The sequence below is a fragment of the Convolutriloba macropyga genome, chromosome 5, assembly GCF_964194025.1.
Source record: "Convolutriloba macropyga chromosome 5, txConMacr16.3, whole genome shotgun sequence".
NCBI lineage: Eukaryota > Metazoa > Xenacoelomorpha > Acoela > Convolutidae > Convolutriloba > Convolutriloba macropyga.
This window is the reverse complement of record NC_134472.1, coordinates 34,030,840-34,056,618: the sequence shown is the minus strand read 5'-3', so window position 1 is coordinate 34,056,618 and position 25,779 is coordinate 34,030,840. Positions and strand designations below refer to the sequence as shown.

At 37.4% G+C, this 25,779-nt stretch overlaps 2 protein-coding genes across 4 annotated transcripts in view; both read right to left on the bottom strand.

Annotated features, from left to right (window-relative positions):
• Positions 1 to 4,524, bottom strand: part of LOC142339967 (uncharacterized) — a 55,749-nt gene extending 51,225 nt beyond the window's left edge. For both annotated transcript variants that reach the window (XM_075390340.1, XM_075390339.1), the window contains exons 1-2: positions 4,308 to 4,524; positions 3,786 to 3,914 (exon numbers count right to left, since the gene is read on the bottom strand). In XM_075390340.1, the coding sequence (XP_075246455.1) occupies positions 3,786 to 3,914; positions 4,308 to 4,365 (187 nt within the window). In that variant the 5' untranslated portion in view covers positions 4,366 to 4,524. The remainder of the gene's footprint in view (positions 1 to 3,785; positions 3,915 to 4,307) is intronic.
• LOC142339968 (uncharacterized) overlaps positions 1 to 25,779 on the bottom strand; it is a 293,075-nt gene that overhangs the window by 106,668 nt on the left and 160,628 nt on the right. The gene's annotated exons all lie outside the window — the stretch shown is intronic.

Genomic DNA, 25,779 nt, shown 5'->3' with positions numbered 1-25,779 from the left:
AAACTATTTGGCAGATCCGCTAGGAATACCGATACAAAACTACCAAATATTGTATTGCCGTCTGCTAAAATTTTTTTACTGAAGTAACTCAAGCGCTCAAACTTAATTAATTTCAAAATCAAAATTCAAAGCTCTTTCGAATTGTTTGCAACTATAAAGCACATGTGATTCATGGTTACGAAAATCCTTTGATATTGAATATGATTGAAAATATCGTTAAGTAATATGTTGAAAATGATTTTCTACGACCTGCTAATCATAAGCTCTAACAATTTTAATCAACTCTTTGCTCAATTTTTCCTTCAAAGACGATAAAAAACACAATCATTTTTCAAAAGATTTTGATTCCATGAAAAAGTTTATCAAAATCAAACTATTATTAGTATGCAAACCACATAATCACTATTTTATATATCAAGTTCTTTAGAAAACTCACCGTACACACCACCATTGTAAATACTAAAAATTCTATCAATGGTATAAGTAGGGAAAAATTCTGTTGCAGGTTGAAAATCCTGTGTCATTATCATGTTGACCTTTGGTAATTTTTTCCTGGCATTCGAAACAATTAGATTGTACTGGTTGTTGTAACTGAGTCCCTCTTTAAATTTTTCCATCATTTCGCCATAATGCACTATGTGAGAAGAGCCCCCCGAATAAGCAGTTGAAAACAAGTGAACAGACATGGTATTGTATATGGCTTAGAAGCAGTATCCTTGAAGGACTGCGGTAATTGATCAACAGCAGCAACGACATCGTAATGAATTTGTTGTATTTTGCAATGATCTTCATTTTTGTGCTAGCTGTATGCGAAGATTTTTGTAAGGTTAGAATCAAGTTGAGGCTCACTATTGCAAACAAAATATTGAAAAAGTTTTGGAGTTGTCGAAAATATTCATGTGTACGTTCAAACATTGATTCATTCATTTTCTTTTGCTTTTTAATTCTCTTTATCACTCTCTGAGACTTTTTTGATTTTTTGAATCTGCAGCTACGACTTTGTCCATTCGTTTCTCAACTGGAACCAGGCCGAAACTTTCTTTTGCCGGAGCTGCTCTGCTCGTTCGCAAATTTTGAGAAATTTATTCTTCTGATAGCATCAATATTTTCACCAACTTGCTCCAATCCGTGCATAGAGAGAGTGAGTTTCTGGTTGAAAGGAAATTCGGGGTCTCCGTTTTCGTTTTTGAAAAGCTTCAGTGATATATAATTTCCTGTATTATCATGTGTTTTCACACAGACAACTACATATCGTTTTTCAGAACGCGCTATGTCATGAGAAAAATCAAAGTAACCTTGAGACCACGACATATTCTTGAGACCACGACATAAACAGCTCAAACTTGTGACCACACATTGTCTTTGATAATAAAACAACACGTGTTCAAACATATGCAAGACGGCAATAAAGTTTAAACTCAACTGACCAATCAGAGATGCTGAGATGTCTACACTGAATTTCATAACAGACACAATAATTCTCGATCTGGAGCCCTGGCGCTTAGGTTTTATTGGTTTTCTAATCTGCCCACACTCATTAATCTGGGATAACATTTGGTCAATAGAACTATCAAATTTAAACCAAATGTTGGATCAAAACCACCAAAATTTGACTCCATTTCGTTTTACTGTCGATATATTACATAAAACTTATCAAGAGATTGAAATAAAGAAAAGGTAAAACAGTTATACGTCTTTTAAAAACCCATGAATAGTCTTTTTGACCAAGAAAGGGATTAAGATTTTTTAAACTTCAAAATGAACTTTATGGACCCCCAGAAATTGCAAAATTTTTACAAGTTTTTCAATAATTCAACAAAACTGCAAAATTTTTATCCCCCGCACAAAATATCTAGAAAAGTCAAAAGTTTTTGCCCACTGAACAAATTTGGCAAACATTTTACAAGTTTTTGTCTCCACAAATTTGGGAAAATTTTTACAAGTTTTTGTCCCTCAGGCAAAATTGAGAGACAAAGTTTTTCGTACCGCACGATTCGTAACGAGTGGGGACATGCCCACCCGTGACAAAACATTATGCACGATTCGTCACGGTGGGACGCCCCCCCCCCTCCCCCCGTGACAATGTGACAATACGGGCATTTTAGTATACTACTCGCATCATACACAACCCGTAATGCTTAAAAAATTAAAACGCCCGCAACGGGGAGAGGAAACGCCAACCAGAACGGAGGACGAGACACCACGCCTCCAAGCATGAAGCAAAGCAGCGTTTGTATCAAACTATAATCATTGACGTAAATATACATTTTATTCAATCACTCAGTTTATCACCATCTATATAATCAGCCTGGAGGAGGAAGAAATGTGATTGAGGGCTCTTTCCCATTATTGCCCTAGCCCCCCCCCCACAGCTTAGTGGTCAGATAACCTATAGCCTCTCAAACATGGTAATTATACCATAATGGGGGGGCTATAATGTCAGGGGGGGGGTACAATGGGAAAGACCCAACTTGAGTCGGTGTTCCTCAGTATTGAGTCTGCCAATATCCCTCGGTTTCGATTAACATTCAGTGGCACCAACATGCCAGACACAAATTTACTTAACAAATTTAGTTCGAAGACTAACACATTGAGTTTGAGGAAAACCACTAATCGTGTGTTACGTTGAATCTTTCGAAGAAGCTAAGAATTCTATTTTGGGGTCTTTCCCAATATAGCACCCCCAGCTAAGTGGTCAGATAACCAACAGCCCCCCCCCCCCCAATCTTGATAAATATACCATAATGGGGCTATAATTTCATGAGGGGCTATAATGGGAAAGACCCCTCTTTTGATGTCGTTGAATCTATCTTGGGGTCTTAGATCTATAGCCCCCTCCCAATCTTGATAAATATACCATAATGGGGCTATAATTTCATGAGGGGCTATAATGGGAAAGACCCCTCTTTTGATGTCGTTGAATCTATCTTGGGGTCTTAGATCTATAGCCCCCTCCCAATCTTGATAAATATACCATAATGGGGCTATAATTTCATGGGGAGCTATAATGGGAAAGACCCCAATCTTGTAACAATCGTAATCCTACTATACTATCCTGACGTATTTATCCATTATACGGTAATTTACTGTAACTTCTAACCTTGTTGTTCCACATCGAGAGTACAGAGCAATATTGGGAAAGAGCACATATTTATTTGGATCTTTTCCGTTTGTGTCCCCCAGTACGTTATGCGCCCCCAGTTAAGGAGCACGTGCCATTACATAGTAATTCATTATGTAAAATATGGCACGTGCGTCTGGGGGGTGCAAATAATATGCGCCCACTAAGCTGGGGGGGGGGGGGGGCACAAACGGAAAAGATCCATTTATTTATATGGCTAATTTCCATTTGTGTCCCCTCTTAGCTTAGTGGGTGCATTTTTTGCAGCCCCCTCCTCCCCCCTCCCCCAGATACACACGCCTTAGTTTTACATAATGTTTTACACATACTCTGTAACTGGGGGGTGTATAGCGAACTGGAGTGTGTGTTGGGGAGGGGGCACAAACGGAAAAGATCCACATCCCTTAATATTTTTTTGGATGCTAGAGCGTTGAATAATATTCCGACGGAAGAGTATTAGGGTCTTTCCCATGAAAGCCCCCTCCCAGCTTAGTGCTCAGATAACCTATAGCCCCCAATCATGGTAATTATACAATAATGGGGGGCTATAATTTCATGGGGGGCTATAATTTCATGGGGGCTATAATGGGAAAACCCCGTGTGTTGAACAACTACTCTGAAGCTAATGGTTTGTTGATAATCAACAAAATCAGAAATGACCAACCGATTTCCAATGATAGTAAGATTGTTGTACAGTTATCTTCAGTTGTGTTAGCAGCATTCGTAGTAGAAGTATTATTCGTAGTATTCGAAGTTGCAGCTGTGGCAGTTGCCGTAGCTCCGATAATGGAATCTGAAACAGAACTCGAGAATCTTTGCAATCATAGGACGATCATTTGGGGGGGGGGGGGTGATAGTAGAGGTTTATATTATTTAATTAATGACCAAATTATTAATATATATATTAATATATCATTAATGACCACCAAATTATGGCGTGCTGATATATAGCACGTTAATAATTTAAAAAATGCTGTGGGGGCGTAACAGTTATATGTCCTGGAGGGGAGGGAGGACAGAGAACGAATTGATCCGGGAAAGGGATCTTTTCCGTTTGTGCCCCCCCCCTTACCAGTAGTGGGTGCATATTATTTATACCCCCAGACTCTCGTGCCATATATTTGCATAAGGATGGGGGGGTACAAACGAGGTATAGTCATGCTCTTCGAAAAATATTTTCACTTACATAATATTATCAGTCCAAGCATACCACAAAAAGTTCTGAAAGTAGTCGATATTTCCATATTTGTAATTTAGTATTGGTAAGGGAATTAGGTAATGTGAGTTCAATAGTGCAATTTTACATGCTCAACGAGGAGTCACGTGCCAAAAAATTTTCATCCGTTTTTTGTTGTTAGAATACCTAATACATGCAGCAATGGTTAAGTGACTCTGCTTGAAGTCACTGAGAACTTCAGGCGTTTATCAAGAACCGCGGTTCAAGATATTAAGTCAGAATTTCGAAGTGACTTCTGCAGAGTTGCTTAACCATGCTTAAAACACGAAACTCGCACGTTTTAAAATGACAAAACCCAACGAAATTCAACTTCTGGTTAAGTAGCAACTTCTGGCATTTTAACTTCTGGAACTGCAGACTTTCGGCATTTTAAAATGTGTACGTGAGTGTTTCAATGAATCTCCAGTAACTCCAAAAAATTTGCTGGTGAATTGATAATAAACTGCAGTTAAATTGACCTGGAATTTTCAAGTAAATCGTTCTTTAATGCAACTTGCCTTGAGACTACCTGCAAGCAATCTAAATTACCTGCAACTCTAGGTAAATTTGTCGGGTCTTTCCCATTATAGCCCCCCACAGCTTAGTGCATTGCGGTGTTACCCTCCTAAAATTTTACCAGCCACAATCAATTTTCTATTCAATTTTGCCTGCAAATTGAATGTTAAAATAGCAGGTACAATTACATGAAAATTTATTTTGCAGGTAATTTTTCGGTGAAAATAACTGCAAATTTTAGATAAATTAAAGACAAATCTCTTCCCTACTGATCCAAGAATTTCAAATCATGCAAGAGTCTTACGAGTGGTATTGCAAGGGAACACACACTACTTCCATCCTGCTTGCCAGATTCTTGCAAGATTTAAAGGATCTATTCTGTTCCCCCCCCCCCAGCTTAGTGAGCATAAATTTTTTATGACCCCAGGTGGACGTGCTATTTTCTTACATAGTAACGAGCTATACAACAACATATAATTTGTAACTGGGGGTCATAAAAAACTCTGGGGGCCGAAACAGAATAGATCCGATTTAAATAATCTTACAAGAATCACGGAAAATTTGAATTCAACTAGCAAGTATCTGGCAAGATTATGATTTCAATTTGCTAGTTTTTTTGCAAGATAAAAAAAATCAAGTTTTGAATGTTTTGATTATTTTTCCTGGCTACCTGGCTACATTCGATGGTTGGTTGAGCTGAAATATTTAATCCACTGCCGGAAAAACCTAATTAAGTCAAATTAAAAAACACCTTTTTTGAGATTTTCCCGTAAAATTTTTTTGGATATTCCCTCCACCAACAGTCGCCGAGTTATTAGAATAAACTGCAAGAGTACTGATAAAAACTGCATTTGATCAGATCACAGAAACAAACAAAACATACAAATAACAGACCAGCCCAACGCTTTATTCTACAGTTTGTTTTTTTTTTAATAAAAATGATTGAGAACCATTTCAAAGAGCGAATTGTTCTTGAGAACAGTGATATGAGTGTGGTGGAACTAAGAGCTAAGCAACTAATGGGGACAGAGACCAAAAACAGGAAAGGCCGCCAAAAATTAATAAAATTTCAATTTTAAGCGAGTAAACAAATTTTTCCCAAAAAGAGAGCAATCAGAGAAACAGGGGCACAATATTTGAGTTAAAGGACCAGAAAAATGATTCGTCATATCTATATTCTCAGAACTAGAGAAATTGGAAAACTGCAATATTAAAAGAATATATAAACGCAAACAAAGAAAGGAGTCAAAGATTTCGTTGAGGTGGCTGTTACTATAACATTTTTTTGAAGAGTGCAACCTGATAAAAATAAACCTTCGTCTCTTCCATTTTTCAACAATAATCATCACTGTTTCTATTTTTAATAACTGGTGTAAAAACTTTGCTAAAATTCTGCAAAAATAAGCAAATTTAATTTAACTATCAGAAAACTTTGATCATTGGAGACGGATCGTTTCTAACTCAGCCCGGTTTTCTTTACTCGAAATCTTTTTTAGGCACAATCCTCACGTCTTCTCAAGCACATTTAAACCTTATGTGTAGTTGCCGAATCAAAACGTGCGATATGATCAACTGGGGATGACAAATTCCTTTAAATGGCGAAAGAGCAGAGGTTTCAGACATTACATGGCGTGTCATTGAGAACATTGACAAAACTAATCACGAATATTCACTTTGTGTCACTTTATTCTCTCGAAAAAAGGTTACATTACTATTGGACATAGGTGACTAAAAGAATAGAACTCCTCTTTCATTTCCATGGGTAAACGAAACCTTTTTCCATAGGTTTTGAATGTCTGGAAATGTTTTCTTCTTCACTTATACGAAAAGCTGATTTTATACTAATCTGGGCAATTAACTAAATTCAACAGAAACAATATCAGTATTGAAAAAATATTTAGGTTTTCTCAAATTCTATTGAATTTGTTTTATGAATGTCATAATGTCTTAATTAATTATATCTTTGGGTTTTAAAACCCTAAATTTTTTTAGCTTGCCTAAATAGTTAATGGAGACCTAATTTGCAGGTTTAGTTTTTTTGTTAACATTCTTACGTATAGTTTTAAAATCTTTTGATTTGTTTCCTAATCCACAGCTGGTAATTCGGGAAAAATCCTGAAATTAGTTACCTACTACGTTCTCTTTATTTTCCACTAATTGAATGTGTCTTGGTTATTCGTTATTGTGGCCGTAAACAACAGCGACACCTGGACAAATGTGATAATTTGCGTGAACAAGACTGAGATGTCCTCCTGCTCACTGTAGATCCCATTTTCCCAGATCAACAATTAACTTTTTTCGCAAACTTGCCAGCTCTACAATCTCACTTTTAAAAAAAATCCCTTACAATTCGATTGGCTTTTTTTTGGTCAAACGTTTTAATAAAAATTTCTGAACTAAATTAATTCATTAATTTTTTTAATAATTTTTTCAAATTTAATCCATTCAGTTCCCAGGTATTGCAGTTGCAGTAAAAAGTTGAGCTCATTTAGCGCAACTCTAATTATCTTCAGCATATACAAGCTGTTGGATCACAGGCCTAAAAAACAACAAACCCGAGATATTTGTTCAATCAATTAGGCTTCCTCTGCCAATTTATTTTTCGTCATAACAGTGACATTTCAGAACTTCCACTGAAGTTACACAGTAGTACAACCTATAAACGGAGCCTCCTGTTCTGAATTACCGGCGATAGCGGCCAAACAACCGTGTCTTAACTCACTGACAGCTAAAATTTCCTGCTCTGCACCTATACTAGAAGCCGCTTTTATACTTAAGTAAGCAATTAGTTTGTTTTGAGCAGGCAGAACAATCGCCAGTTTCGAAAAACAATCTTCATTTATTTCAAGTTCTATTGGACGACTTATGTACATATTATAAGTCCCACGCCTTAATGCCCCCCTGGGGTTAAATGATAATAAGTTCTTGATAAATTTCACTCAAAATGGCTATAATGCCCGATCCAAATACCAGTGAACTAAACTAGATTATTTCCGCTTTTCTTTTAAATAGTTTATTCCCAGGCCGAGGTGTCAACGCTAAAAAATGCAAAATTATGTAAGATTGGCGTTGAATGCGTCGAATTTATGTAGGATCAACGCTTAAGCGTAGATCTTACATAAATTCAACGCATTCAACGCCAATTTTACATATTTTGCGTTGAATTTAGCATAGATTTACACATTTTGCGCTGAATATAGCGTTGATCTTACATATTTTGCGTTGAATTTAGCGTAGATCTTGCATAAACTCAACGCAATCAACGCCAATCTTACACATTTTGTGTTGAATTTAGCGTAGATCTTACATATTTTGCGTTGAATTTAGCGTAGCTCTTACATGTTTTGCGTTGAATTTAGAGTAGATCATACATAAATTCAACGCATTCAACGCCAATCTTACATATTTTGCATTGAGTTAGCGTAGATCTTACATATTTTGCGTTGAATTAAGCGTAGATCTCACATATTTTCAACGCATTCAACTTCAATCTTGCATATTTTGCGTTGAATTTAGCGTAGATCTTACATATTTTGAGCTGAAATTAGCGTTGATCTTACATATTTGCGTTGAATTTTGAGCAGATCTTGCATAAACTCAACGCACTCAACGCCAAACTTACACATTTTGTGTTAAACTTAGCGTAGATCTTACATATTTTGCGTTGAATTTAGCGTAGATCATACATAAATTCAACGCCAATCTTACATATTTTGCATTGAGTTAGCGTAGATCTTACATATTTTGCGTTGAATTTAGCGTAGATCTTACATATTTTGCGTTGAATCAAACGTAGATCTCACATATTTTCAACGCATTCAACTTCAATCTTACATATTTTGCGTTGAATTTAGCGTAGATCTTACATATTTTGCGCTGATTTTAGCGTTGATCTTACATATTTGCGTTGAATTTTAAGTAGATCTTACATAAACTCAATGCATTCAACGCCAATCTTACATATTTTGCGTTGAATTTAGCGTAGACCTTACATATTGCGTCGAATTTAGTGTAGATTCTAGATATTTTGCGTTGAATTAAGCGTAGATCTCACATTTTTTCAACGCATTCAATGCCAATCTTACATTTTCTGCGTTGAATAGAGCGTAGATCTTGCATAATTTGCGTTGATTTTAGCGTAGATCTTACTTCTTTTGCGTTTAATTTGGCGTAGATCTTACATGTTTTGCGTTGAATTTAGCGTAGATCTTACATATTTTGCGTTGAATTTAGCGTAGATCTTAAATGTTTTGCGTTGAATTAAGTGTTGTGGGGTTGGGGGGGGGGGGGTGGTACGTCGCTGGCAGGGGGGGGGGGTTGAATTGAGTATTGTATATGGGGGTTAGGTTGGGGTACGGTTGGTAAAGGAGGGGGGTGAGACCGGAAAGACCGAAAAGACAGAAACTTTGAAATTTCTGAAAAGACAGAAATTGAACAAAAATCGAATAAGATCATAGCTGAATTCAACGCAAAATTATGTAAGATCTGCGCTTAGAAACGCCAAAAATATGTGAAATGCGATATTACAGTCCGATTTGTATAGAGTGCGGATCCTTAGTTTCCAAGCGTAAGGTTCTGTTGCACAGTGGTAGAAGAGGCGACCAGTAAGCAGGAGGGCAGTGGTTCGAATCCCATACCTAGAGTTTTCTGCGTTAAATTTTTTTTTGTAAACTCAACGCTAAATCCAACCCAAAATATGTAAGATCTACGCTAAATTCAACGCAAAATATGTAACATCTACGCTAAATTCAACGCAAAATATGTAAGATCTACGCAATATTCAAGGCAAAATATGTAAGATCTGCGTTAGATTCAACTCATTCAACGCCAATTTATGTAAGAAACCTTTAGTTACCGCTTATTTTACATAAATTTGACAAAATTCCTCAGCACGGGTTTTGAAAGACAATGTTCTTTTCCCTCTAAATCCAATGCATTGTTACATTTCAACACAAAATTACACACTTATCACCTAACACGTGTGAAAACCTTCTCTCCATGTATCCCTCCCCTTGGTCCGAGTCGTAGGTATTTCGTCATTAGATTTTTGGGAGAAACAAATCCCGAGCCATCAACAATAGATGATTGATGAAGAGGCTATCTGGCCTCAAGCTTTTTGAGGAGTTGTGTCTTGTGCATCATCAGTTTCCTTAAAACCACCTTTCGCGACTGAGCCACGCATCTGTTGTTTGGACCAACAATGAATTCTAACCCCACCTATTTCAAATATGTAAAAGAAATAAAAAGCGATATCAATGAGAATAAAAATCATTTTTGAGTGAGAAATGTGGGTAGATAGGGGGGGGGGGGGGGGGGGGGTGGGTTAGTTGGGGGAGTAGGTGTTTGTGAGTGTGTGTGTTTGTGTGTGTGTCCGGGGGGGTTGGTGGGGAGGATTAGGTTAGATAGGATGGATGAACTTATATGGGATCAAAAATTCTCACAATGACCTTTTCACTTTGAATATTACAACGATTCTTAGTGAATATTACAACGATATTGAATATTACAACCTTGAATTTTACAACAATTCAAACTAAACTATTTTTAATGTCCATTGTTGGAAAACAGAAGTCAACGTTCTAAAACAGAAGTCAACGTTCGGAAACGAAAATCAAATTTCAATTCATGACATCAGCTAAAAAAAACATGACCAGTAGAGAACCGCAAACGAATCAAAGAGTCAAGCAACACAAATTCTCATCTGAAGTTACCTTTTTCAGAAATATGAAAAAAGAAACAAAAAAGCAATACGCAGAGTGAAAAAACCAATTTTTTGGGGTTGGGTAAATGGCGGATGGGTATTTGGGGGGTAGTTGGGGGGGGGGGGGGGGGTAGTTGTGTGTGTGTGTGTGTGTGTGTGTGTGTGTGTGTGTGTGATTGGGGAGGACTGGTTGAGAAAGATTGGGGAGACTTATATGGGGTAGTTGCTGGGGGAAGTAGTGGGGGGGTAGGTGTGTTGGGGGGACGGGGTTAGATGCTGCGGGGAGGTAGTGAGGGGGCTGTAGTTGTTGGGGGGTTGGGGGGTAGTTGACGGGGAGGTATTGAGGAGGGGGTAGGTGCGTGTTTGTGTGTGTATGTGTGTGTGTGTGAGGGGGAATAGATTAGATAGGTTGGAGGGACTTATATGGGATCAAATTTTCTCGAAAAGACATTTGAACCTTGAGTTTTGCCATAAATCTTTGATTACTATATATTATAAGCTACTCTTGAAATCCAATGGTCGAAAACATGCTAAAAAACATGTAGAATCTCGGGGCTGATGAGACTAGAGGGCCAATGACACTGACACTAAAGAGAGTAAGAAACAACACGAACAACAAAATCAATTAAAAACAACAAGAATTACTTACAATCAAAAATCATTGTCTGTCTCAAAAACAATGATGTAAATAACAAAATAGCGAAAGATAACAACAAAACTAAACTAATGGACTCAGAGTGAACTAGCATCGGAAATGTTCGCTCGTAAATAATTTTTCACCCAATGAGGAACACATGAAATACTTTCAAAAGTTACTTATTGTTTGAAATTAATTGTTGTATTCATTTGAAAAACTAAATCAAGATCAAAACACTACAAATTCGACAAAAAGACACTGGAGGGCCGATGACAACAGACACTAAATAGAGTAAGAAACAACACAGATAACAATAGAAATTAAAAACAACAAACATTTCTTACGACCAACACTCGTCGTCTGTCTCAAAAACTTTTAAAGTAAAGATCAAATTAGCATCAGATAACAACTAAGCTAAACTAAATGACTTAAAATTGACCACAAAAGGGTTTGATTTTTCATTACGGAAGTTAATTAACAACTAGACAACTAGACAGAAAACAAAAAGGCAAAAAGTTCAAACTTTGAAAATATGTACACTTTTATATTCAAAATCATGAAAACCATTACTCATTAACTATATATATATATACAATGCCTTCATTTATACGTTTATACCAAAACCATTGAGATTTGTCACGCAGAAAATTATACGGCTTAAAATAGAACAAATAAAGGCAAAACTAAAAAAAGTCAATTCAAATGTGCGGGAAAACAGTGTCGAAGCCTATTAGATCTTGAATATTAGTTGAATATGATCAACTGTGCCCTCTTTCAACACAAATGTTGTAATATCTGAATTGTCAACATTGTGCCATTAATGTGGTGACGGGACAAAGCAGCGAAAAAGAACTCAAAAATTGAAAAATTTCAATCGATTTTAAAAAGTTATGAATACTTGTCGTATGAACGCCAAAGAAATACTATTTAAACCCTAATTTAATTATGAACAATTTTCCGCTAACATAGTTTTTCTTGAGAGCCAAAGTTGTTTTCCCCCTAATTCCAAATGCCCTATGTTACATTTCAACACAAAATTACACACTTATCACCTAATACGTGTGAAAAACTTCTCTCCATATGTCCCTCCCCTTGGTCCGAGTCCTAGGTATTTCGTCATCAAACTTTTTAGAAGAACAGGTCCCGAGCCATCAACAATAGATAATTGATGCATAGACTATCTGGACTCAAGTTCTTTGAGTTTTTGTCTCTTGTGCATCATAAGTTGGCTTAAAACCACCTTTCGCGACTGAGCCGCGCATCTGTTGTTTGGACCAACAATGAATTCTAACCCAACCTATTTCAAATATATAACAGAAATACAAAGCGATATCAGTGAGAATGAAAATCATTTTTTTGTGAGAAATGTGGGTTGGTAGATGTGTAGGGAGAGTTAGTTGGGGGGAGTAGGTGTTTGTGTGTGTGTGTGTTTCCGGGGGGCTTGGTGGGGGAGGATTAGTTTATATAGCTTGGATGGACTTATATGGGATCAAAAATTCTCAAAATGACGTTTTCACCTTGAATATTACATTTCTTAGTTACTATGCATAACAAACTAAACTTTTTTTAATGTCCATTGTTGGAAAACAGAAGTCAATGTTCTAAAACAGAAGTAAACGTTCGAAAACGAATATCAAATTTCAAGTTATAAGTTCAGCTAAAAAAACATGACAGGTATATAACCGCAAACGACTCGAAGAGTCATGCAAAAAACACTCAAACGCTCTTATCTAAACCTACTCATTTCGAAAACATGAAAAAGCAATATACGGTGACAATACGGGGGGGATTGGGTAGTTGTGTGTGTGTGTGTGTGTGTGTGTGTGGGGGGGGGGGGGGGAGATTAGTTTAGATGGATTGGAGTGATTTACATTGGATCCAAAATTCTCGAAATGACATTTTAACCTTGAGTTTTGCCTTCAGCTTTTAATTACAATACATTATAAGCTACACCTAAAGTCCAATGTTCGAAAACAGAAAAACCTGCAGAAACCTTTGGTTCGTTCAGCTAAAAAATCTGCAATACTCGTCTTCGAGTTTTAAAAATCTGTAGAACCTCATTGCTCCTCTTCGAGTCGTGAAAGCAGAGAAGAAATCACACTGAACTAGCATCGGAAATGTGCGGTCGGTTGCACATAATCTCCTCACCCCACGCAACCAAATTTTAACTCTATTGTTCTCCCAATGAGGAACAGATATAAAACTTTCAAAAATTACTTATTGTTTGAAAATAATTGTTGTATCCTCTTAAAAAATATAATTAAGATCAAAACACTCTAAAAATTAGACAAAAGCACACTAGAGGGCCGGTGACACCTGACTAAGAAGATTAAGAAACAACTCGAACGACAAAATCAATTAAATCAACAAGAAATACTTACAACCAAAAGCGTTGTCTGTCTCAAAAACCATAATGTAAAGAACAAAATAGCATCAGATAACAACTAAACTAAACTAAAAGACTCACAGTAAACTAGCATCGGAAATGTTTGGTCGTAAATAATTTTTCACCCAAATGAGGAACACATGAAATACTTTCAAAAGTTACTTATTGTTTGAAAATAATTGTTGTATTCATTTGAAAAATTAAATCAAGATCAAAAAACTCTACAAATTAGACAAAAGCACACTAGAGGGCCGGTGACACCTGACTAAGAAGATTAAGAAACAACTCGAACGACAAAATCAATTAAATCAACAAGAAATACTTACAACCAAAAACGTTGTCTGTCTCAAAAACAATGATGTAAATAACAAAATAGCGAAAGATAACAACAAAACTAAACTAATGGACTCACAGTGAACTAGCATCGGAAATGTTCGCTCGTAAATAATTTTTCACCCAATGAGGAACACATGAAATACTTTCAAAAGTTACTTATTGTTTGAAAATAATTTTTGTATTCATTTGAAAAATTAAATCAAGATCAAAACACTACAAATTCGACAAAAGCACACTGGAGGGCCGATGACAACAGACACTAAATAGAGTAAGAAGCAACACAGATAACAATATAAATTTAAAAAAAAACAAACAATTCTTCGTCGTCTGTCTCAAAAAATCGTAATGCAAAGATCAAAGTAACCTCAGATTACAACTAAACTAAGTTAAGTAACTTAAATATCACCACAAAAGGGTTTGATGTGTCATTCCAGAAAATAATTAACAACTAGACACTAGACAGAAAACAAAAAGGCAAAAAGTTCAAACTCAGAAAATACGTTTAAACTTTGAAAACATTTACATTGAAACTCATGAAAGCCATTACTCATTTACAAAAGATATACAATGCTTTCATTTATACGTTCATACCAAAACCATTGAGATCTGTCATGCAGAAAGTTATACGGCTTAAAATAGAACAAATACAGGCAAAACTAAAAAAGTCAATTCAATTGTGCGAGAAAACAGTGTCGAAACCTATTACATCTTGAATATGATCTTGATTATTAGTTGAATATGATCAACTGTGCCCTTCTTTCAACACAAAGATTGTAATATCTGGAGTGTGAACGTTGTTCCATTAACGTGATGACAAAGCAGCAAAAAAGAACTCAAAAATTGAAAATTAAAAAAAATTTAAAAGGTTAGGAATACAGGTATATCAAAGCGAAAAAACACTATTTAAATAATAAAACAAACATGAAGACTAGAATAAAAATCACTTGAATAAAAACACAAGCTCTCTTTTTGCCGAGATTACGCTTGAAGTAGGCAGAAATATGTTTAGATGTGGCAAATCTCAAAAGGTAATTTTTATCATTTGAAAACTGAAGACAACCATAACTGAAGACATAATTTGAGCTTTCAAATAATGAATAATATCTTAACAACAAATTCAAGCAGAACTCAAAATTTTGAAAGCATTTTTACGCAAATGGCGTGGAAGCCAATAAAACAAAATTTTCCGTTGACCTTCATTTGAACGTAAAATTAACCTGTGAAGAAATGATGTTTGATTTGATTGATGTTTTCATTCTCTTCTGTTACTAAAGCAAAAATACAAAAAAGCAAATTATCTCACAAAAATATGCAGCGGGCCACCACAATCTGTATAAATTTTGATTTAAAAACTAAAACAAAACTGGTCCGGTCCTTGAAGCTTCTCCAATAAATCAATGAACGTTTTCAATAATACCGAAAAAACTACTTTGACAAAAAAGTGAAAATATAACGAATAATTGGTGAATTTCTGATAACTATTGAGCCATGTTACCAAAAAACTATAATGTATATATTGAAAGCAATAGATAGTTTCACTGCTTTTAATAGCTCCACTGACACCGATTTAGAGATTCATTTAATACGACTCATTTATAAAACTTCAAAGAACATCAATTGGTGACAAAACTCAGGAATTCATTTCAAGCTTTTGAAAGCAATTTGTCAGAGCCGTAACAACTATGAGCTTTACTCAAAAACACAATATTTATTCCTTAGACCATATTTGAACATAAATAATCAAGAACCTTTAATAATTAAACTTTTCAATGAAAACAGACTGCCCTATGATTGGGTTGAAAAAATGGCAAACATAAATTTTGTAAAAGACAGGTCTTGCTATCGCTGCGCGGCTAATAGAAAAATCAATATTGAAAAGCATTGCGTTATCTTTTTGTGGAAAACGCAAATCATAATATATCACAAACAATTTTGAGTTTTTTTAATTTAAATATCGGTTTAAATTAGAAAAGACCATAAAATGTTATTTCCAGTAAACTTTTCAGAGAACCAGAGGTACAATAGGCCGAGTACAAAGATTGTATCAGCAGTCTTCTTGTCTGCACTACCGATCAAACTGGATAAAATGGGCAAAATTGGCATATTAACGCCAGTTTTTTTTTTTTAAAAATAGAAAGAATGCTGAATTTTCTACAAAATAGCTGACAATTCTAGCTAATTTAGCATTTAAGCGAACAATTTTAGCATGTTTTTGTGCAAAAAATTGAGAAGGGAACAACTGAAGGTACGCTAAGTTTGACAAAATTTTAAACCTCCTTAACTCCTCGGAGGCGAATTAAAAAAATTTTTTAACTCTAAGTTCTATGCCCAACAAGCTTTCTAACGATACCATTCAGAAATCTGTACGATGAACATATTGAGCGGCGGAAAATGATTGAACAAAAAACCAGTTAAGTTTGCAGTTCCTCCCCATTGAAGTGGGTCTGCACAGTGAAAATGATTGCTCAGATTTAGAAAAATTCAGATGACATATCAAGCAGATTTAAAATCAAAATAAAATATGATCTTTGAACGCTTGAAAATCAAAAAGCCAAAATTATTACGCAATCGATTTAGTTGTACCTAAAGAGCCAATTTAGTCTCAACCTAAACATAACAAAGCCATGTGTGATTGGGCATAAACAAGCGTTCACCATAAATGTACGACACAGGCTATATAAAAAGAAAATATCCAAAAAAATTTTTTTTAATCTAATAGAGTGGAAAGAAAACAGACATGAGCTACAGAGATTTTCATTCAGCACACTAGAAGACTCATAAATACTGCAACAAGAGAAGCAATGTGTCATACCTGTTTTTGAATATCATAGCTTACTTTTTCAATAAAACTATTCCCAGGCTGAGGTCGCCCTCGAAATTGCCTCTGATCAAACCGTCCCAGACAAGTGTGACCTCTGATCGGACAGTCTCAGGCAAGTGTGACCTCTGATCAGACCGTCACAGACAAGTGTGACCCCTGATCAGACCGTCCCAGACAAGTGTGACCTCTGATCAGACCGTCCCAGACAACTGTGACCTCCGATCAGACCGTCGCAGACAAGTGTGACCTCTGATCAGACCGTCCCAGACAAGTGTGACCTCTGATCAGACCGTTTCAGACAAGTGTGACCTCTGATCAGACCGTCCCAGACAAGTGTGACCTCTGATCAGACCGTCCCAGACAAGTGTGACCTCTGATCAGACCGTCACAGACAAGTGTGACCTCTGCTCAGACCGTCGCAGACAAGTGTGACCTCTGAGCAGACCGTCCCAGACAAGTGTGATCTCTGATCAGACCGTCCCAGACAAGTGTAACCTCTGATCAGACCGTTCCAGACAAGTGTGACCTCTGATCTGACCGTCGCAGACAAGTGTGACCTCTGATCAGACCGTCCCAGACAAGTGTAACCTCTGATCAGACCGTCCCAGACAAATGTGACCTCTGATCAGACCGTCGCAGACAAGTGTGACCTTTGATCAGACCGTCCCAGACAAGTGTAACCTCTGATCAAACCGTCCCAGACAAGTGTGACCTCTGATCAGACCGTCCCAGACAAATGTGACCTCTGATCAGACCGCCCCAGACAAGTGTGACCTCTGATCAGACCGTCCCAGACAAGTGTGACCTCTGATCAGACCGTCGCAGACAAGTGTGACCTCTGATCAGACCGTCCCAGACAAGTGTGACCTCTGATCATACCGTCCCAGACAAGTGTGACCTCTGATCAGACCGTCGCAGACAAGTGTGACCTCTGATCAGACCGTCCCAGACAAGTGTGACCTCTGATCAGACCGTCGCATACAAGTGTGACCTCTGATCAGACCGTCGCAGACAAGTGTGACCTCTGATCATACCGTCCCAGACAAGTCTGACCTCTGATCAGACCGTCGCAGACAAGTGTGACCTCTGATCAGACCGTCCCAGACAAGTGTGACCTCTGATCAGACCGTCCCAGACAAGTGTGACCTCTGAGCAGACCGTCCCAGACAAATGTGACCTCTGATCAGACCGCCCAGACTGACGTGACTTCTGATCAGACTAGTGTGCGCTCGAAAATCTTTGTGCGCTCGAAGTGCGCTCGAAACCACCTCTAATCAGACGAGCTCAAGACCAAAATGGTCTCTAATCAGACAATTACGAGTTCCAGACCATTGTCCAGACTAAAGTGCTCTCGAAATTTTAACCCAAGAATTTTAACAACAAAAATATTGCGTGTACATAGCAAGAAATGCAACCAACAAGGCAACGCAAAAGAGATTTGTTGCGGAAATGACAGCTATCACAGCAAATCAATGTAGTAGAAGACGCGAAGACTCAAATTTCAACTGAATAATATTTATGTTTTCCAGCGGTAACCCACGGTGACACTGCAAACAAAAATTTAATATGATTTATGTTTACGTTGGAAGCACCTATAGACTGTGTACAAATCGCCCAGGAATCTCTGTCATCATTACACAAAATACTTGGGCTGTTTGCAGACCTCGAGGGGTCCCGAATGTCTGTGGAACCCGGATTCCGAAATGTGCGAACGCCACGTTGGTGCCATAATTTCAGAGGGAAACAACCAAGTGGCTTCATGCCCCAAGGTTCCAGCTGATGAAACATCATAACACGTGGCGTTCCTTCCCCTCTTCTATGAGATCAGGAGCTGGAGGCAATCTTTGCTACGAGTGAAGTAAACCCAAGTTTAGTTGCGCGACCTTAGACCACCCAGGTTGAGGTGTGCGTTAGCGATCAGACCCATCCAGACTAAAATCAGCCATGATCAGACTTAAGCTCGTTTTTCATACGTGCTCGTTTTAAACTCGTTTTTGTTGTTGACTTGAACAGACCAATCCAGACAATGATCACCCATGTTCCAACTTTAACTCGTTTTTGTGGATGAAGCTTGTGGACATTGAGTTTTGAAAAGAATTTGAGTGACAGATTATTATGGAAATATAATATGAGAGAGTGAAAACTAGTAAATTGAAATAGCGCATAACCGGGGCTAATTATTATTAAATATCACTATCGTTTGTAACGCAGATATTTTTTCATAACTTTTACGCAACTAACCCAAATTTGTGTTCAATTTTTGAACTGATTTCCAATTTTTCTTTGTGATCTTGCTGCTTTCCCAGGATGAAGTCCTCGACCCCAGACAGGTATGCCCAGGTTCAGGCCTCGACTTTTGAAAAGACCATGCTCGACCAAAAAGGTGTATGGAAAGACCACGCTGGACTCAAACAGCCCATGAAACACATTTGGCTGGACCTAGTCGTTCAGCTAGACTTTGGCTTGACAGAAATTTTTGATGCTGGACTTTAGCTCGACCCAAATATGATGCTCGACTCTACCTCGACCTAAACTGTTCATGCTGGACCCAAAAAACTTACATTTGCACTGAAAATTGGTCTTTGCTTATAACGTAGTCAACGGGTTTTACCGTTCAAATTTTTCGATGGTTCTCATTTTTCCTCAAAAACAAACTGTGCTATTATAAATAATTTTAGAAAAACGAACTTTAGAACCAAATGAACTAAATCATAACACACTAAACTCGTTGCTGATGAATTGTCGATTTTTAGAGCTTTGTTAACTAGCTGAATTCAGACGAAGAAATTCGCTATATTGGTCAATTGCGAAATCTAATTTATTAATCCCACAAAATGCGATCCTCCGATGCAATCCCACAAAATTCCGACTAATGGAAAGACCAGAAATGGGTCTGGTTGGTCTGGCCCATAACCGTCGTCGGTCTGTTTGGTCTGGCGTCGGGTATAGGTCAGACGAAACAGACCGACGACGGGGTATGGGCCGTATTTCACATCTTTCACACCTTATTTCACAGCATTAATTATTTCAAAAAAGTATTGAGGTGCTAAACAAATTTGAAATAATTCAAACAAAGCTTCTCCAATTATTTTAAATACACTTTCATATAAAGAGTTTTTCATTGCATTTTTCTATCAATTTCGCTGTTTACTCTCAAACACTAGGAACTAACAGTGGGTATGTTACCTATCTGGACTTCATCAATTCCACTGGTTTAATTGAAAAACACAATTTTATTCAAGAACTGAAAACAGAGATTAGTTTGGTGATTGGGGTTTCAATTTCATTTGTTGAATATCTCCTCGGCCGAGGTAGCTAAGCACGCTGTAAGATCAAATACTTTGCTTGACACACACACACACACACACACACATATATATATATATATATATATATATATATATATATATAATATATATATATAGTGTCGCATTTTGCTAGTCAATCGTTTCTCAATTTTCACTGATTTTGTTTCCCTCGCTGTTTTTGAAAAATGTTTTTAGACTAGCGCGCGCCTACAAAATAGGGACGAACCATTTGGTCCATTTCAACTATCGTTTTCTACAAAATACATCTCGAAACAAGCAAATTTTGTTTTAAATCTGAAGTATTGTTACGAAAGAATTGTTTGGAGACTGCTTCAATTTTCTGTCACCGAAATCCACAAATGGCCAATCGGCGATTTTGTTGCATTGAGAGACAAAATTTCTTCGTCAGATTTCGCACTTCGGAACTACGATATTCCAATGTTTTCGGTGTTTAATTTCCACACGATTCGTCCCTTAGAATCCAAAAATAAGCAAGTAATTTATGTAGCTGCTAATCCGACTGCAACGACGATTTGAAAACAACAAAGAGTTTTTGTGACGGAGCATTCAAAACTAACTAGTGCTGAGCTATACGAACTACATTATGGATTAAGATTTGTACATTATACATTTGGTTATATATTAAATATTTATCTAAGAGAAATTCCTTCTATAACAATTTTAAATTTTTTAGAACCAACTCAAGAAAACAAACATAGCTGTGAAGCTCGAAAAATAAACTAATACAGTCTAGAGTACACTGGACGTTCATTTGGTGAAGAGGGAGTAATTGGCTTATTAATTTCTGAAAAAATTTTCTGAATGAAGATTGATCAGTAATTAATAATTTCTGATAAATCCTTCTGCATGAAGAATGATAAGTATTATTTCAAATTTATCGTTCATTCACCTCACTCAACTTTGCGTCTTTTTTACCAAAGCTTTGATTCCGATATTAACTCAATATTTGCAACTCAAACATCAGATATGGTCGGTAATTACAACTGGTTTTTACAACTGGAAGATTAGTGTCACCTCAGAACAAACAGGGTCAAATTAGAAAATTTAAGTAACGAAAAATTTGCTCACATGCCTAAATGTGGAATACCGTCACAAAAATGACAAAAACACAAAATATGGAAAACGGCGACAAAAAGGTGCCACTTAATTCCACAAAACGGGCCATTTTATCAAAGTTGTGTTAACCTAGTTCAGGTTCCATTTGGAAGGAACGCTAGTCTGAATTGAATGTTCTGAACAGTCTTTGTAAAGATGAAACTGGTTTTGTTGCAGAGATGAGTGGCTGCTAAAGCATGAGCGTGAAATCTCAATTCAGAGAAGACATTAGTGACTATATTACAGAATAGAAAAACTGACAGCTTTTCGAGAGCTAAAGGGGTTTCTTGTCTTTTATTATTTGAAGGAAAACATAAAAGTGTCTGTCCATTGAACCATCGAGCTATCTAAACATTCTTTCACTAATTCAATTGTCATATTGTGAAAGCACAGTATATTTTTTGGACATTCAAAATGCACGAATCTGACAGGACTGCATATCAGAATTTTTTATATTGGAGAAAGTTCCCACGAAAGTGAGCAAAAAGTGTCGTAAACATCCATTACGTTCCTTTCAAATAACACTCCCACAAGAACGTAGCCATTTTTTGATGTTCTTAAAGTAATTTTGTGTTATACGTTATTCACCCACAAAGCAGAGGGAGGTTATAATAGGAAAGACCCAATGTTTCCTGAAACAATTTCGCTATAATGGTAATTAAGGGGATAATGGTTAAAAACGCACGATCAAAACACCATAATGCAGAATACGTTGCTATAATCAGAAAAACATCATTAACAGATTTATAAAAAATAGATGGCGTCCAAACTTCTCAGATGCGAGCTTTTTTCAGGAAAGTGTTCCTCAGAATCACATTTTTGTCACAATAGATGCTAGTTTGACAACGGTGAAGTATTACCACCTGTTTTAAAACATATCTCTGGTCTGATCAATTGTTAAAAGAGCACGCCTAAGTTTCAAATTATCGGACAAAAGTCAATGTTTTTGTTGCAATTTTGGCGGTTTATTTGAATCATCTTGAAGGTTGCAATAACTTTGGCAACATGCTGCAAGGGCACACAAAGGGGGAATCAGGGCTTTCCGAGACATCAGTATTTTGTAATCTTCTTTGAAATTGGCACTAAAACTTTAGAATCGAATTTTGTCAATATCATTAGTATATCAATTTATGGGAAAGGGGAAACTCACAGAAGAAAAAAAAACTATGGAGAAAAAAAACGAGTGTGAGACCGGAAAATGGGCGAACGTACGTGCCGTAAGCCGTTTTTACCTTTACGACTCGTGTTTCTCCATCTCGTCCTGGTGTTGTCTCCATGACGCTTCCCAGCGGCCAAATGCACCTTGGTGTTTGGTCTTTCAAGACCCAAACGATTTCGTCCACTTTGAGTGGCCAATCGTTGCTGTTTGACCATTTTGGCCGTCGGCAAAGGCTTGGCAGATACTCTTTTACCAAGCGTCGCCATATATGGTTCATCAGCTCCTGCGTGTTCTTGCATGTCTTCAAGCTTGCAGGTTGCGGTCTCCAAATTGTCCTGATGGCAAGCTATTGAAGGGACGCTGGACGAAAAGGTGGTTTGGAGTCAGAGTCTCCTCGTTTTCAGGTTGCTCAGCAACGTTAGTCAGCGGACTGGGAATGAGAATTGATTCTGTTTCCACAATGGTTGTGAAGAATGTGTCACAGGACAGTCTTCTCGATCTTAGAAAGAGGTGGACCGTTTTTTTGGCGCTCTGGATGAGGGCCGCTCCCAGACACCGCCAAAATGAGGGCCGTATGGTAGATTGAATTTCCACGTTGTATTGGCTACCGCTAAAGCTTTGCAGTTTTCTTCAGCTCTTCAGAAACATTTTTCTTCAGCTCTTCAGAAGCGCCAATATAGGTTTTTCCATTGTCGCTGTAAAGAAGTTGGGGCTGGCATTGACGACTGCAAAATCTTCTGAAGGCATTGAGAAACATATCTGTGTTTAGGCCTGGACACGTTTCTAAGTTAACTGCAGGTGTCACCATGCATGTAAATCTCAGACCATAATGTTTTTCTATAACGCCTTTGAAAAATTCGATGTAGAAGGGTCCAAAGAGATCTACACCAGATTTAGAAAAAGAGAACTGTGTTTCTGCTGTTGAAAAGCGAAAACTGGGCAATGGTACCATAATTGGTTGAAAGTTTTTCGTTTCAAAGCGTCGACATAAGAAAAAATGAAACCGTATGCTTGCTAACGTTTTCCGAAGGCCAATCACATGGTAACGTTGTTGAACGAAGGCCCTTGTTGGATCTGTGGACTGGTGAACATATATTCGATGGGCATGTTCCAAAAACAAACGAAAAACTTTGTCCTTGGCGTGCAAAATGATGGGAAGGTTTTCTAAATCCAGTTGTGTTGGTGCATACTGCAATCAACCGCAAGATCTGAGTAATCCGTGCTCATCCAACAATGGATTCAGGCATTGTATTTTTCAATTGGAATCTAGATTGTTTCCACGTTGTCAGGAATGAACTGCGGAGTGGAAGAAATTGTGCTGCATTGTTTTCAGGAGATAAATTACAATGCCTGATTGAGAAGATTTCAATAAATTAGTTTAAACACCGTTGCAATTGTCATGAGAAATTTGTTCCTATTTCAGAAGCTCGTTCGTATTTTGCACTTAGAACCTAGTTTGATTCCACCTTGAAAGTAATTAACGGACGTATTGGTGATTGTTTGTTCGCTTTTTTTTGCGCGAAGAAATAGGTTGAGCACTGTTGCAACTGTCAAAAAAGTTTGTTCCATGTTGAGAATTTACTCGGAACAACTACAGTCATAAGCATCTTGGGATCTTTCGTGACTTCCTTACATGTTGCGCGCTGTTTGTTCATCTCATTTCATGGCGACTCGTTTCCCCAAAGAAATTGGGGGGTTCTAACTGTTTTTGCTGAATTTCGTTTGTCTCAAGACCGTGAGTTCCGTGATCGGCGGGGTTGAGATAAGTTGAGATGTGATGCCATTGCTTAGGTTAAGAATTTTTTGAATTTTTTGCAATCTGTTTGAAACAAAAAGTTTGGACAAGAGAAAAATATGGTCGAATTTCAGTGTCATTTCTCTTTGAACCGGTTTTAGAAGGCGTACTCCTATAACAGCGCCTTCTAGTTCCATTTTGGCACGCTTATTTGTTTAATGGGAACGACATTGCACTTTCCATTGAGAAAAGCGAATTGTTGCAGACCGTTTTGGCTACTTTGTGGTACGGAGTTAAGAAACGGCTGCGATAGCTGCCATTGAGACATCCACAAAAAAGTGAAATTGTCTGGCGGGGTTTTTGCTCAAATTATGAACAGCTCTTGGTATACTGGCATGGCAAAGTAGCTGTTTAAAACTTTCAAGAAGGCATTGTAGCAATTCATCCCATTTTTTCCTAGTTTCCAAATCTGCAGCAGAGACATTTTGATGCTAATTGTCAGAGGAGACAGCAGGCCGAGGGGACCAAAGATTGAGGATACCAAACTGAATAGTTTCCTTTGTGTGTACACTGCTGCATCTTTAGGAAATTGTTGTAGGGGAAACATGATAAAAAAATTGTCAGTTGTTACGTTCCATTTTTGACCGAGGACTCTACTGATCGCTTTTGTTTCGTCTTTGTCATCGGCTGAGATTTCAGAGAGAACCTTGTGTGGTTGAAACAAATTTTGTCAACCTGAAGTCGCCGTTTTTCAGGCTGTGTTTTGTCTGTGAAATGGAGTTTTTGGCTTCCGTTATTGCTGGCAGAGAATGGATGTAGTCATCGATGTAAAAGTGGTGCCTAATGGCATTGAAGGCTGCTGAGAACCGAATTTTTTTATATTCAGCGCATTTATGAAGCTTGTAAATTGCGCAAATTGGTGAACATGTAGCGCCGAAGGTTAACCTAGTGTACTGGAATTGTCGGATAATATTGTCTTTCATCCAAAGAAAAGAAGGAGAAGACTGGTCTTCTTTTATGACGGCAATTTGCATAAACATCCCTTTGATGTCTGAAAGGACAGCGACCGGATGTTGTCTGAATCTCAACAATTTCCAACTAAGTTATTCAACAAATCAGGACTAAAAAGAAGATTTGAGTCAAGTGATTCACCATGAAATTTTTTTGCTGCGTTGGCAACTCTTCTCACTTCTCCTCATTTGTTTGGATTAGTGACAGGATGATGAGGTAAATACCATATTGACTCTGGAGGTTGTGCTTGCATTTCGACTGGCTTGACAAAATGTTTATCCATTTCTGTTTGGAGTGTTTTCTTTTTGAGACCGGTATTGATTTGTAGTCGTTTTTGTACACTTTTTAGTTGACTGACCGCTGAGAAATAGTTTTTCTGTAGTTTCTTTACAGGTTTCGAAGCAAAGCCAAATCTGATATCTTTCACCGTTGTGACATATCGAGTTTTCCATTGTTTGCACTGCTAATTGGTCCAGTGAGCTGTCTTCATTTTGTTTGGGTAATGTACCTTCAGCCTCTATTTTCCAGCATCCTCAAACCAGCTCGTCCAATGGTTCTTCTTCAATGTCTTTCTGGCAGACATGCTAAACTAATGATTGTCGCTGAGGCTTGTTTGCGTTCATTGTTTTCTGAGAAAGCTCGTACTCTCCAGCGATAGCTCAACCAATTTGTTTTGACGCCAAATGGACGCATTTTGCTACCTTGGATTACATCGA